The 13,958-nt window shown below is 45.7% G+C and overlaps 1 protein-coding gene across 2 annotated transcripts in view; it reads left to right on the forward strand.

Moving 5' to 3' along the window:
* Positions 1-13,160, forward strand: part of ACVR1 (activin A receptor type 1) — a 64,326-nt gene extending 51,166 nt beyond the window's left edge. For both annotated transcript variants that reach the window (XM_074828423.1, XM_074828422.1), the window contains 4 exons: positions 687-962; positions 4,916-5,113; positions 10,712-10,842; positions 11,900-13,160. In XM_074828423.1, the coding sequence (XP_074684524.1) occupies positions 687-962; positions 4,916-5,113; positions 10,712-10,842; positions 11,900-12,034 (740 nt within the window). In that variant the 3' untranslated portion in view covers positions 12,035-13,160. The remainder of the gene's footprint in view (positions 1-686; positions 963-4,915; positions 5,114-10,711; positions 10,843-11,899) is intronic.
* Positions 13,161-13,958: the final 798 nt, after the last annotated feature.

The raw sequence follows: 13,958 nt of genomic DNA on the forward strand, positions 1-13,958 counted from the left end.
CCGCAGATCCTTGGAGAGCGGGTTGTTGCTGTGGTGGGGTGGGATTTGGTCAGCCTGTTTCGTCAGAGGGGTGTGACGTTCCAGTGGGACAGCAAGCCTTTGGCATGTCTCTGAAGAGACTTACCTTTGATGTAGGTGTGAAGCTGGCACAACATAGAATGTCTGTTTATGTGACATGTACATGAAACGCATTTAACCCTTTTCTCGTCAGCCTGCACTGGCTGCTTGTTGTCCTTAAAAAAGGAGATCACTATTTATGACTTGTGAGGTATTGTTTCTTCCCAGTGTGATCCTGTTGAGTGGACAGCACATGTGCTGCAGCCTGGTGGTCTTTTTGTTTAGCTGGAAACTTCTCCATCCCCAAGTCCTTCAAAAAGAAGGAAAAAAATATAGTATTTTTTTGAAGTATGTTGTCCCAACGAATAGTTGTTTGGTATGACTGACAAAATACATAAATATGTTCTTGTGAGTAGACTTGAGTTAGAGTTCCAGAATGCTCAGCTGTCTTTTCATCATAGTGTAATACCTGCAGTCTGGTTTCAGTTCAGTACAGCATGGAAAAGTTTTAATTAAACAGTTTTAAATTGCAAGAGGGGCGTAGTAGTATCGATCCTTTTTGTGGGGGGAGTCTTGAAGGAGCTCTGTCATTTTATCTTGTTTCTCCTTTCTTCCTCCTCTCTTTCTAGGTTTTATTGCATCTGATATGACTTCCAGAAACTCTAGTACCCAGTTGTGGTTAATCACCCACTACCACGAGATGGGGTCTCTCTATGACTACCTACAGCTCACTACCCTGGACACCGTCAGCTGCCTCCGCATCGTCCTCTCCATAGCCAGTGGGCTCGCACATTTGCACATAGAGATATTTGGAACCCAGGGGAAACCTGCCATTTCCCACCGGGACTTGAAGAGCAAAAACATCCTCGTGAAGAAAAATGGACAGTGCTGCATAGCCGATTTAGGTGAGTTCACTTCCATGCCCATGCGCTCGGTACCTTGGGTGACACCTGCTGTTGGAGCTGGGAGGTGGCTGGCCCGGTGCTCCAGGTAGCCGCGCCCCCTCGGTTGGTGACCGGCCCTGCGCCCCGGTAGCCACACGCCCCGGTCCCGCGCCGCTGCGGGCGCTGGCAGCAGCCGCGAGATGGCGCCGGCGGCCCGGCCCTGACATGGCGTGGCGTCGCTGCCCGTCGGCCCGGGCCTGCCCCGCGCGCCCCGCTCGCTGCTCAAATCCGTTCGTGGGCCCCAGCAGCAGCAGATGTTACACTGCAGCTCGTTTCCGAACTAAGAAATGGCCTGAACCGTGCGCTCGCTGGCCCAAGCTCCGTCGGTCCATCCAGCTTGAGCTGTTTGCCAGATAATTCAGCAAGCCCAGAGTCGGGTTCTCTGTGACCAGCAGGTGTTGGACTTTAAGCCAGTAGGATGCTGAGAACAGTTGAAACAGTGTGGCTCGTTCACCCCTCGGGGTATAGAATCTAGAATGGTTTGGGTGGGAAGGGACCTTAAAGCCCATCAAGTCCCAGTCCTCTGCCCCGGGCACTAGCCCAGGTTGCCCAAAGCCCTGTCCAACCTGGCCTTGAACCCTTCCAGGGAGGGGGCAGCCACAGCTTCTCTGGGCAACCTGTGCCAGGGCCTCACCACCCTCACAGGGAAGAATTTCTTCCTTAGCTCTCATCTAAATCTGCCCTCTGTCAGTTTAAACCCGTTACCCCTCATCCTATCCCTGCCCCCCTGATCAAGAGTCCCTCCCCCCTTTCCTGTAACCCCTTTCAGTCCTGGGAGGCCGCTCTAAGGTCTCCCCGGAGACTTCTCTTCTCCAGCTGAACCCCCCAACTCTCTCAGCCTGTCCTCACAGGGGGGTGCTCCAGCCCCCCAAGCATCTTCGTGGCCTCCTCTGGCCCTGCTCAAGCAGGTCCGTGTCCTTCTGATGTATGTCTGACAATATTTTTTGCTTTTCTCCAACAACAAGGGATAAAATAGCAGTAGAACAATAGTATTGAGGAATCATTGGCTAGACAAAAAGTGTGTCAGGAGGTGGGATTTCTTTCCAATAATAACTCCACTGCATAGTTCTTATCACTCTTGCCTGAGGGACGTGAGAGACATACACACGGAAAACATGAAAGCCACACACCTGGGCCTATCTAAATTTGCAGAGGGAATAGTAAGTAAAAAATGGAGCAGTCAGCTGAAAATACGAAACTTCAGAGATTGGCTTTTAAATAAATTTGTAGTTCACACTGAGGAGGGGCAGCACATACTGGCATTGATTAACATCACACTAATTAAGTGAAATCTACCACATCATTTATCTAAAGGCTTCAAATACTTAAGAGATTTTCTGGAGGGCACAGCAAGGAACATTTCCCACTTAGTTTTTATGGTGGCAAAATATCTATTTTTTAAAATGTGAAATCCTCAGGTGTGTGTCTGACATGTTCTTTGTTCCTTATCTGTAAAGGAGAGTTACCAAAGAGTTTACTGCTTTTGGTATATATTCATGCCCCTCTTTTTCTGTATAGTTTTGTCTTTTTTTTCCTCCTCTGGTCTCCTTCCCTGTTTCAACACATGCACCAAAGTGGCACTTAGAGACTGGTAGGTATGAGCAGATGGAAAGATTCACTGCACTGCTCAGAGCTAGGCTGGACTTGGCTTCTGTTGGTCATGCCAGGTTCTGGACCTGCAAGGTACCTGTTAAGAGTAGGCGTCGGCTCTGCAGGGAAGAGGAGTACAGTTGCTTTGGTGCACATGTTGTGTTTGTTCTGTGGGCAGCCAGGGCGCCGCACGCCGAAGCGCAGCGTGGCTGGGTGGTGGTTGCTGTTCAGGCCTCGTCCTTCTGTCTGGCAGCCAGGGCAAGAGCTTTGGGCAGCGGCTGCTTGTCCTTCCGCGGGTGTGCTGGAAACCAGCGTTTGGAGCAGAACCCAAGCGCACCGAGCTGCAGTTACAAAACTGCCTGTCTCCGATATGTTCAAGCTAAGCAGAACTGTGTGGTAAAGTCCAAGGATGGATGTCAGTCTCGCTTCAGTCTCTCAGCACTGTGGAAAAATTCTGCCCTTCTACTTCTAAAGCAATGCACGTGCGTGGTAATAGGTCTTACTTGGGCAACTTCATAGAACAGCAGAGTAACGCTTATACAAAAAGAAGAAAAAGCCCAGCCCTCCTCTTCCTCCCTCCTTCCCCTTGCCCCTCCATGTAGAGCAGTGGATGTCTGTTTGAAGCAAACACTGGTGCTTGTAAGGAAGGTGCAGAGAATGCTAACAAAACCTATTTGTTCCATTTTTGTTTCTAGCAGGTACTACAGTATACTAAAGAGGATTTTTTGGTGTCTTGAAAACCAGTGTGTTACATCACTTTGTATTCCTGTCAAGCGGTTTTTTTTTTTTTTTGAAAAGAATTAGTATCTTAAAAAGCTACTGTGACAAGCACTTATGCACCCTGAAGTTAAATGTGCATTGAGATCTCCGGAGGTGAAAAGAAACTGAAGCAGAGCAGTATCTGCTTCCCAATGCTCAGAAACAGCACAGATGCCACCGGGATGAGAACCTGATTACAACGTTGTTGTCCCCTGACCTTATTGCAACACTTTCTTAGTTTGTAGTGTGCAGGATGCTGACTTGCATCCCTCAGCTTTAAACCTTTGACCTGTCAGTCTATCAAATCTGGTTTGCCCAATTTGGATGGAGCATTATGGTTTTTATCAAAGCATTCTCCAAAGTCTTGAAGTTTTCAGAATTTGCCAGGAAATCTGTTTTCTAACCTTTGTTTCCAGTGTGCAAGGTTTTTTTTTAAAAAATTATATTCCATACATATTGTATTCTATAAGTTAGTATAAATATAAACAAATACATAAATTTTTGTGTGTGTGTAAATATGACAAAAATACTTCTATCTGGAGGGCAGGCTTTCCAGATTATCTCCTCAGCAGTCAGGAGGTTAGTAGATGGTATCTTTCTAGAGGTGCCGTAAGCATTTTCTTAGCAGCTTGAAATTACTTGAAGTGCATTTAAATTGTAGGAAAGCATTTTCCAAATTTTTGTTACAGTAAAGTACGGACTCTTTTTTGGAAAAAAGAAAAATATCTGGTGATAAGTTAATATTACGTGTGACTGAGTAAAAGTGCTTTAAGTTTCATCTGAAACTCAGTGGTAAACAGTTTGTGTTATTCTTACAAGATTTGTTGAGGAAATTAGGGAGAGTTTGTGTCCTCTTTTCTATTGCTTAGTTATGTCATGCACCTGTTGCTGTTCAATTTGCAGTGCTCTGTTTACCAGGGCAAAATGAGTACTCTGTGTTTCCAAATTTACAGTAATTTAGTCCCTCGCATAATGTTCTTTGCTTAAATGTTTAGTAATTAGTAGAAACCAGGTAGAGTGGTTTTGACTGACTGATTTTAGATCAGCTTGAGGATGTTTATTTTTCAAGGTACTGCAGATATGGTGTTTTTTATTTTCCAGCCTTATTTTTTTTAACTTGTGTATATCCATCATGCAGTGTTTTTCTCTTTTTCCCCACAGTTCAGATATATCCACCTACCTAAAAGTTCTATAAATAAATTTGAATGCTGTGTAAAATTGTTTTCTTCTAAGTAACAGATGCTTGTCCTTCTGTGTATACGTGCCTAGAGCGCTGGTGACATCCAGTGGCTGCAAAACACTTAATGACAACATTTTGCAACAGTGCAATAACGTGCTTAATGGTAATCCCTGAGGAGATAATTGGTCTAAGTCTGCGGACACAGTGGCTGTTTTTGATAGCTAGTTTGGAACTGACCCAGTTGGTCTTTGGACAGTTGGACTCTCAGCTCCTTCTTTTTAAGAAACCGTCTGATGGGTGTCACTGCTCACATGTAATGTTAAACATACGCTGCTAGAGTTTTAAAGGGGACTCAACAGTGACTTTATCTTTTTCTGTCCTTCAGGCCTTGCGGTTATGCACTCCCAAAGCACGAATCAGTTGGATGTGGGGAACAATCCCCGCGTGGGTACGAAACGCTACATGGCTCCAGAGGTCTTGGACGAAACTATCCAGGCAGACTGCTTTGACTCCTATAAGAGGGTCGATATCTGGGCTTTTGGGCTGGTCCTTTGGGAAGTAGCTAGGCGCATGGTTAGCAACGGTAAGTATTTGGGACTCCTTTACTTGTTTTTAGAAGGGGTTAAGCAAATGGCAATTCCAGCAAAGCATCTGCCACCAAAATGCCTGGGGTGCACAGCAAGGTACTGGACCTCCAAAGTATTTTGATTCCTGCCAGTTTGCTGCCTGGGGTGAAGTTGTTGGTATGTTGGGTACAGTGGCCAAATATTGTCATTTCTGTTAAGGCAGAGAAGAAAAAGGGTCCCCTGCTACATTCTGAATTGTGATGAGAAGTAATTCATACCAAATAGTTCAGATTTTAGATCGTAAAGTTTGTAAACTTTTTTCCATGTGTCGTTAAACTGTAGTGAATACTTCTAGGTGGCTGTTTCTCGTGACAAAACCTAAGGAACAGGAGGAAAATATGTAGGAAGTGAAGAAGTGATCAGAATTCAGGGGTGCTCTTGCTTTACCAAGTTAAATGCACTCACAAAGCAGGCCTTGGTCAAAGTACAGTTCTGCCTGGGGAAGTGCCCCTGCAGTCCTGTTCTGCAGCATGTGGCGGTGCTTCGTGTTTCCTTGGCGAGGGTGTCTGAATGTCAGAACCTTTAAGCTGGGTATCGCTTGGTGTGATTTCATGTCCTTGTCAGTTCAGAAGTCCTCTCTGATTTCTGGATCTCAGGGTGTGCTCCCTGGACCCCAGCAGAGAGGGGAATGCTGAAGATGCCCTTCAGGTGTGTCTGCAGACCCTGGCAGTGATGGGTTGTTGACACGAGGTGTTTAAATCTGAGGAAATTCGGGATCGTCATACACATTTATTTGCTCTGTGTCTAATCTAGTCCCACTAAAGCCAAATCTGGGATTCTGTAACTGACATCAGACAGTGGGTTTATTTTCCTCAAGACGAGTAGCCATTTGTTTGCCACGGTACCTCCAAGCCCTGATGGTAGGTTGGATCCCCGCGGGGCAGCTGGGGTTGGTGCCTGCCAGTGTAGGATCCAAGGAGGAACTCGTGTGAAGGAGGCATGGTCAGAACAACAGGCAATAGTCGCAAACTGAAGACTTGAGGGGTTTTTTTTGGTGGGAACTATTGCAAATCAGAAATCAAGGGAAGACTCTGGAGGAAAGGATGCAGATAGCTTTGGAGATGTTCTCAAAGAGCAGCTGTCAAGAGCCAAAGTGGGGAGTAGGAGCGGTTTTGTGGAGGGTTGGGTGTGAGGGAGCGGGGAGTGTGCAGAGGTAGGCTGCAGTAAAGTGTGACAGCTGCTACAGGGTAACAAAGCCTGGCTTATATTCTGGTGGAGGTTAAGGCACTGGCCTCACACTGTTTCTCATGTGTTATCTCCCCTCTGTTACCTGACCTCTCAGGCAGGATTTCCACTGGGGTGTTACACTGGACTGCAGGGAGCGGGGACAGGACAGGTGTGTGTGCAACAGCTCCAGAGGCAAACAAATGCTGTTGTTCTATTAAAGTACAGGACTACTTCTAAATATGAACCTTTTAACTCATCTGTTATCTGTTGGTGGCCAAAACTGTGAGTTAAAAAAAAAAAAAGGTACTGCTCCCTTGTTGAGCATAGTTCTCAGCACAGCAGCCACAGGCAGCTATAGTTGTCTCCAGAAACACTGCAGTGGGGCTCGTTATGAGCAGGCTGCTGGAAGGTGACACTTCTGAGAAGATTTGCAGACCTTCCGAGCTTGCCGGGAGATTCTGTGGGGCCTGGAGCACTGTCCCAAGCCCCGGTCTTCTCCAGGGCGCTTACAGGGTGCTTAAACAAAGCTGACTTGGTGGCAGCAAAATGCCTGGAGTAGGTTCAGGGGGCTGGTTGAAGTCCTGGCAAGCCTGCGAGCTTGCTTTGGCAGCTCTGAAGAGATCTGGGGTGGGTGTGCTCTGACCAGGAGAGCAGGGCAGTTGGGGGTGTCAGCGGTTCTGGGGAGATGCCGTGGCAGGGTCTGTAGAGAGCAGCTGGGAGCTGGCGGCAGCCGCGGGACTGGCTCCAGGAGCCGAAGGGAACTTCCCGAGGCTCTGTGCGGTGGCTGGAGCTGAGCTCAGGACTTGGCTGTCCTTCTCCCTTCACTGTCAGGAGAGTTGCTTGAAGGCGTATACAGCAAAAGGAACAGGTTTTGTTCTGATACAAGAGCATGTGTCAGCTGAATCAGTGTGGTGATGATCTCGGGTGAAGGTGTATGTGGTTAATTAGGGAAAGTCTTGTGAGTGCATGGTGTTAATTTTTCTTATGATGTCCTCAATTTATTGGCAAATGTATGTTGTAGGCAGTTATAAAGACTCACTCATTGCATTTCCCAATGTTTGGAGACCTCTGGGTTGCAGTTCATGTCAGTGTGAGTGCCTTGAGAATTTAAGCTGTACCTTCATTGTTCTCAGCACAGTCTTATATCCTGCACGTCTGTCCCAGCAGTCACAGAATATTTACCTGAGCTACTTTTGAACTAGTGAGCTTAGATTGTGCTGGCAGCTTCTCTGAGCTGTGTGAACCTCGGTGTGGACTGCAGACCTACCAGAGTGATGGGTAAATGATTTAGTAATTTGATTTAGGCTGAGGTCAGTGCCCCTGTGGAAGCACTTCTAATGCTAATACAGATATGTCGTGACATTGGTCATGCCAATAAAGTCTTAAGACTTTACCTTAAAGCTTAAGTTTAAGACGATGGTGATGCTAATTCCACAGTACTTATTTCCAGTTGCTCTGTGTTTCTGGCTGTTGCCGAAAGTAATTAAGATTTCCTTGCACTGGTTTGAAATGGAGTAAACATTTTCTCTCAAATCTGAGCTGTGTGGAAATGGTTTCTTCATCAGGTGGTCACTCAGATAACCCTGTTTGATCTGTAGTAAGACTTTGGCACTGGGTGTGAGCGCGCTGAGGTCAGGCAGTGTGCTGCTGTGGCCTGGGTGACAGTGTATCTGAGGTGGGCTAGAGGTGCTTGGCAGTTAGCTGTGCTGGAAACTTTTGCTGCTGTCCCGTACTAGTGGGCACTTGTCATCTCATTTACTGGGTGGAAATTCAGAGTCTGTTCTAGTGAGCCAGCCTGGCTTAGTATGTCAGTTCGTGGAGACTCTGAAGGTGTTGTAATCTGACTGTAAGTCTGATAGTATTTAAAGTTTTAAAGTTTTATTTTTAAATTTTTAGCGGGTTTAATGTTTATTTTAATTTTTTTATATTTTATAATTTTATATTTTATATTTTTATATTTTATATTTAAAAAAAAAACTTATCTAATGGTCTTCAAGGTTGACACAGTGATGATTCTCAGTACTTTCCTGTCACGGTTTAGTGTAAGGAGGGAAATGTGGTAGGAACCTCCTTCTCCACAACCAAGAACACTTGTGTATTGTCTTTGTGCTGTAGCAAGAGCCACTTGGCATTTCCCTCTGTTCTTGAAAATGCGATTTGAGCCCCCAGATCCGTATTTTACTTTTCAGATAGACTGGTGCTTGTTCCTCGCAGAGTGGTGGTTCACTGGTTTTGGCTGTGCTCCCTTCCTAGGGTACAGTGCCTTGTGTCGTTGCTTGCCTGGTGCCTGTGCAGACCTTGCTCTGCTCCAGCAGTTAGATTCAGGCATGCACAGGATGAGCTGATGCTAAGTAACGAGAATAGAGGTGAAGAAAATGCTACTGCATGTGTGAGTTCTAGTTGTTCTGAGTAGCAAAAAACTAGCAACCCCAGGGGAAAAAATACCGTATATTAAAAATAACAGCAGTCATCTTAAAACTGTTCAGAGAGCAGCAAGCTGCGGGTCGTGCTGGAGGACTGTGGGGTCTCCCTCGTAGCCAGGGGGCTGGCTTGCGTTCCCGGGGCAGCGTGTCACAGTTCAGTGAGGGTTTTGCGAGCGGGGCGGTGTGGGCTAGAGGTTGCAGTGGCTCGCTGGCACGGCTGATGGACACTGTGGAGCCAGCGTGGTCCCGTGGGCTCCGTGACGCTGGGCTGTGGCAGATCAGAGTGCTCCCGAATGGAGTAAAGGCTAGGCCCGATTCATTGCACATTTAGTACTGGACGTCTTATCTGAAACAGCCAGTTATCTACCCTGTACTTTGGAGAGACCACATGAAAATAGTAAATTAGAGCCAGACTCTCCCTAGTGATAAAGTTCATCTGTAAGAGCCTAATGACCCTGGAAGCATTTTCCAAGCCGTATGATGGGGCTCAGGTTCTGCGTTGCCTCATACAGAGCCACTGCTCGATCTGGAACGGTGATGTAGAGGGGATTTGTATTCCTCAGCTCTCCCAATAAATTTTTATTCTGTGTTCTGGGAGGAAGCAGGAGGAGCGTAAAGACAAGATTTCAGCACTGTAGGTGATGTTTGGTGTGTGCAGTTATGGGTTGCTGAAGGAGGAGGGTGGCTGATGCCTCTTGTCGCAGCGTGTGATGCAGTCTGTCCCGCATCCCTGTCAGAACGCCATGGGGCGAGCCCTGCCACCTGCTAGTTACTTCAGTGTGGTACCTTCCTTGGGTAGCCAGCTCTGTGACCTGTCCTACTGTTTTCTAAGGGAGCTGTAATTGCCTGAAGACCATTTCCCTTTTCAACTAATCATCACAGGTAGGGATTGACAGATTTTTACAGAGTGTCTATGGGATTTTGATCTTCATCTCCAGTAGAACAAAAAAACTAAAACTCAACCACTGTAGCGAAGTTTAAGAACCTCTTTTCAACTTCAGTATCTCCAAAGCCACAGAAATTCTCCTGGATTTCATTTCCATCTGACATTGGGACAGCTGCCAGTCTGCTAAAAAGCAATTTTAAGATTGCCCATGTTTCTACTGTACATGGAGGGCCTCGCTTGCTTGGTGTTTTTCCAAGCTGCTGACCCAAGTGCCTGTCTCTGGCCACCAGTTTTTTAAATTGGCTTCCTGAGAAAGCTGAGCTCCCTATAGGTCATTTGTGAGCTTAATCCACTGATGAAACCACAGTGCTGCATGCGTGCCTTGGAGAGTAGGCAAAAGGCTTTTTAGCCTGCCAGGTCTATGTGTGCTGGGTGACGAGTTGGGAGAGCACACACACAAGCTCTTTTTTCAACACAGAATCCTAGAAAATGCATTGAGACACTGGGCACCACAGGCTCTGAGGTGTTTGGCTTTGGTGGAATGTGGTGCCAGTCACCCTAGGAATTTTACTATTTTACTAACAACATTTAAAATTACTTGGAGCACCAGCATGAGGGTCTGTAGGTCCTGACATGCTTATTGGACTCTTTCAGGAATGATAAAACCACGCAAAGTGTGTGGTAAGCCTGTTAAACACCACAATGCAGCCCTTAAGTTTTTTACATTTGCTGGTAGAAATCCCAGCTTTGTAGCAGTCAGTATTATAAAAGCATTATAAAAGATGGCCTTTTGGCAAGTGAATTTATTTCTCGTCATTTCAGCTTGAGCATCTGCAAAATGACTATAGTTCTTACTTTGTGGAATGGTAATATGAGTCAATTAAGTTTGGGTGGAAAAAGTGGTTCCTGTGACAGTAAGTGCTATTCTGTTGTTTAGTGGCTGCCTGACACTGGTGTTAACTTTTAAAAGATTTTTGTACTTCTTAGACAGGTGGGTCGTGTGTTCTCTCTTTCTGTGCAGAAATGCTCTTGCACTGACACGGTCGTTAATTAATGACCCCTTGTTTGTCTCTCACCAGGTATTGTGGAGGACTATAAACCACCGTTCTATGACTTGGTTCCAAACGACCCCAGTTTTGAAGACATGAGAAAAGTGGTCTGTGTAGATCAGCAAAGGCCGAACATTCCCAACAGATGGTTCTCAGACCCTGTAAGTGGGTGTGCCTGGGGGTGCTTTGCAGAAGATACGAGCTGACCTTTCTTTTAAAATAAAGTCATGGAAGTTATTTTCAGTTATCACTTGAAATTTAAACAACCTCAGTACTCCTTGTCAGGAGCATTACCTGTACAGCTTTCAGAAACCCGCTGGCATGGACCTTTATGTTGGAGCAGGAAGACAATGCAGTGAGCAAACCTAGGACTGTTAAGGCTCAGCTATTCACAGATTAGCCTTTTGGTAGCATGATTTAACAATACTTATTTTAAAGCTGCTCTTCTGATGTTGTTATTCTCCCTCCAGGGGAAAATTTCTTTAAGGGGAAGGTAGCCCATGTAGGACTTTCTGTGGCTTGCAAGCATGTGGATTTAGAACAGAATTTTGGTCTCTCTCCTGCCTACAGGATAAGGGACTGTAGTTCTTTTTGAAAGGCTGGTGCTGAAGTTTGTTTTTCTCCATCAGAACCAATCTGGACTCTCCAGGGTGACCAGCTCTCTTGTTCCCTACTGCTGAAGCTGCAGGGGTGGGTTTGAGTCTGCCCGGCTGGCTCAGGCCAGCCCAGAGAGAGGTCCCAGCTCCGAGGCTGTGGCTGCAGAGCCACGAGCTGTGTCACTGTGCCAGCTGGCTGCGGGTCCCCACCGCTTGAACCTGTGCTGGACGCAATGGAATCGCAGGCAGAAAATCTGTCCCTTCTCTGGCTTCGTGCCTTGGTCTTCCAGGAGTCAGTTTTGTTGCAGAGAGATTCCGTAGAGTGTTTTCTGAATTAAAAACCCCCAAACTCCACTGTTTAAAATTACGCTAGCTTGTTTCTCCAGTCAGCCCATTGCCTAGTTATTCTCTTGGTTTCACCAAGTTGTCAAACTTGGGGGTTTTTTCAACACTTGAAAGCTCTATATTTGATAGATAGCAGCAAACTCTGTAGGCTCTGAAAACTGAGTATTAATAAGGCAATAAAAGCTTACTGTGTTAGTGCCTAACCTAATCTGGTGCTTTCTTGGCTTGTGATTTGTGCGCTTACATGTGTGTGTTGTGTTTTTTATTCTTTTCCCAGACACTAACATCTCTTGCCAAACTGATGAAAGAATGCTGGTATCAAAATCCTTCAGCAAGACTAACAGCCCTGCGAATCAAAAAGACTTTGACCAAAATTGACAATTCCTTAGATAAACTGAAAGCTGACTGTTGACCTTCTTCTCGTGGTGCTCTCCTGGCAGGAAGGCCTTTGTCTGGTTCAGCAGTAGGCTGGCTGGGCAGTTGATAGGATTGGTCCCCCTGTGGCTCCTTGGAGAGACAGAAGCTCTTACCAAGCCATCGTGCGGGAGGCAGCAGAACCCTACGGACCTTGCTCAGCGACCGCAACGGGCATTTCACAAACGGTCAAGCTATAAGGACTCACGCTGGATGGACTGTTGCAAAGGTAGTGGCCTGAAGGAAGACAGAGAAATCCTAAAACAAGATCAGGGCATTAAATAATGGCTTTGAACAGCTTTTTTTCTTTTCTCTTTTTTTTTTTTAATTCTCCTAATCACTCCCAGGGTGAACACATGGAAGTGGTAAATTTTAATCAGCAATATTGCCTGTGCTTCTCTTCTTTATTGCACTAGGAATTCTTTGCATTCCTTACTTGCACTGTCACTGTTAATTTTAATGACATGACTTGCCAAAAATATGATTGGCTGTATACTACATTGATCTATGCCTGAATAATAGGAAATGAATTTGGTAAACTGAAAATGTAACTGTCAGATTTTAGCTGCATTTTACATGTGTACTGATGTTTACAATAATGCTGAACATTAGGAATTTCTCGTTTATACAAAACTTGCAAATTATTTATTACTAGTGCACTTGCCAGTTTTTTAAACTGTAAAATAAGTGCATAAAGTTAAAGCTTATTTTTATGTGGCCTCTTTCATGATTTCTTACACAGATGTTTTTGTAACACAATATAACCTGAAGCATAAATTGTTTTCTGTATTATCATATTACAACTCGATAGTCACATTTTAAGTGCTTCACATTTGTAGGTGTGTGGTCTGTAACATATTTTCAGTTCAGATACGGAACATATATATAGCCATTACCCACATGACATTGTCTAGTATCTTACTGATCTAGAAAAGGAAAGCAATGGAGGAATTAACTAGAATTTTAGGTCATGAATGCTGTGGGGAAAATGCATTTTATTTCTTCTAAGCTATATAATATGCATTTAAACTCTGCCAGAAAAATAACTATTTTGTTTTAATCTACTTTTTCTATTTAGTAGTTATTTGTATAAATTAAATAGAATGTTTTCAAGTCAAACAAAAGAGTGTTTTAGTTCTCTTACTGCCTGTTAGTAACAGAGGTGTGCTAGGACAGCAGTGGGTGTCTCCAGTTGTCTGCTCACAGGTCAGAGTGGCTCCAGGTCAGGACGGGGGGGAACGCCAAGGTATGGAGGCTCTTAACAGTTGTTTCTCTGGGCATGTTTTTCCTGTGCTGAACTGGGTCCCACAACAGTACAGCAGGGAGCTGGTATGCTTTCCTTGGACGTGACATCAGCCACGTTGGTGCAGACCTGCCGGAGCACATCTTGCAGAAGGGGGTGCGTTATCCCCAGCCTTACAGGCAGGAACTGGGCTTCGTACCCACTGAATGGTTTTCTTTGCCTGCGCCTCGTGATACTCCCATCTTCATTGTTATGCCAAGCAGAAGAGGAACTAGGTAGTGGCAGTGCCCTTTCACCCTTGCAAATAGTTGCTTTATTCATGGCCTTGAGATCCTCCAGGTAGTCTAAGCACCCGGGTAGTAATTAGTCAATTGGACATGTTTCCTTTCTGGGTTAAATTTCTCTGAGGTTCCCTTCTGTATTTCAAGTCTGCCAGATTCTGCTCTTCTGTTTCTCTGTAATTTTTTCTTCTCAGCTCCAGTCTTGTCCTCCTCTGGCCAAGCAGCCTCCCTTTCTCTGTGCGCTCCTCGTGTGGAACTGCCAGCCAGGATGGCGGGGTGGGCACTGTGTGGGGCCCAGAGGCTGCGCGGTGCAGCAGCTCTGCTGGGCAGACTGAACTGATAGCAGTCGCTAGGTCTCTTAATTACACTTGGTGAGGATCTGAGCAGATCCAGTGCAG

The sequence above is a fragment of the Strix aluco genome, chromosome 6, assembly GCF_031877795.1.
Source record: "Strix aluco isolate bStrAlu1 chromosome 6, bStrAlu1.hap1, whole genome shotgun sequence".
Taxonomy (NCBI): Eukaryota; Metazoa; Chordata; class Aves; order Strigiformes; family Strigidae; genus Strix; species Strix aluco.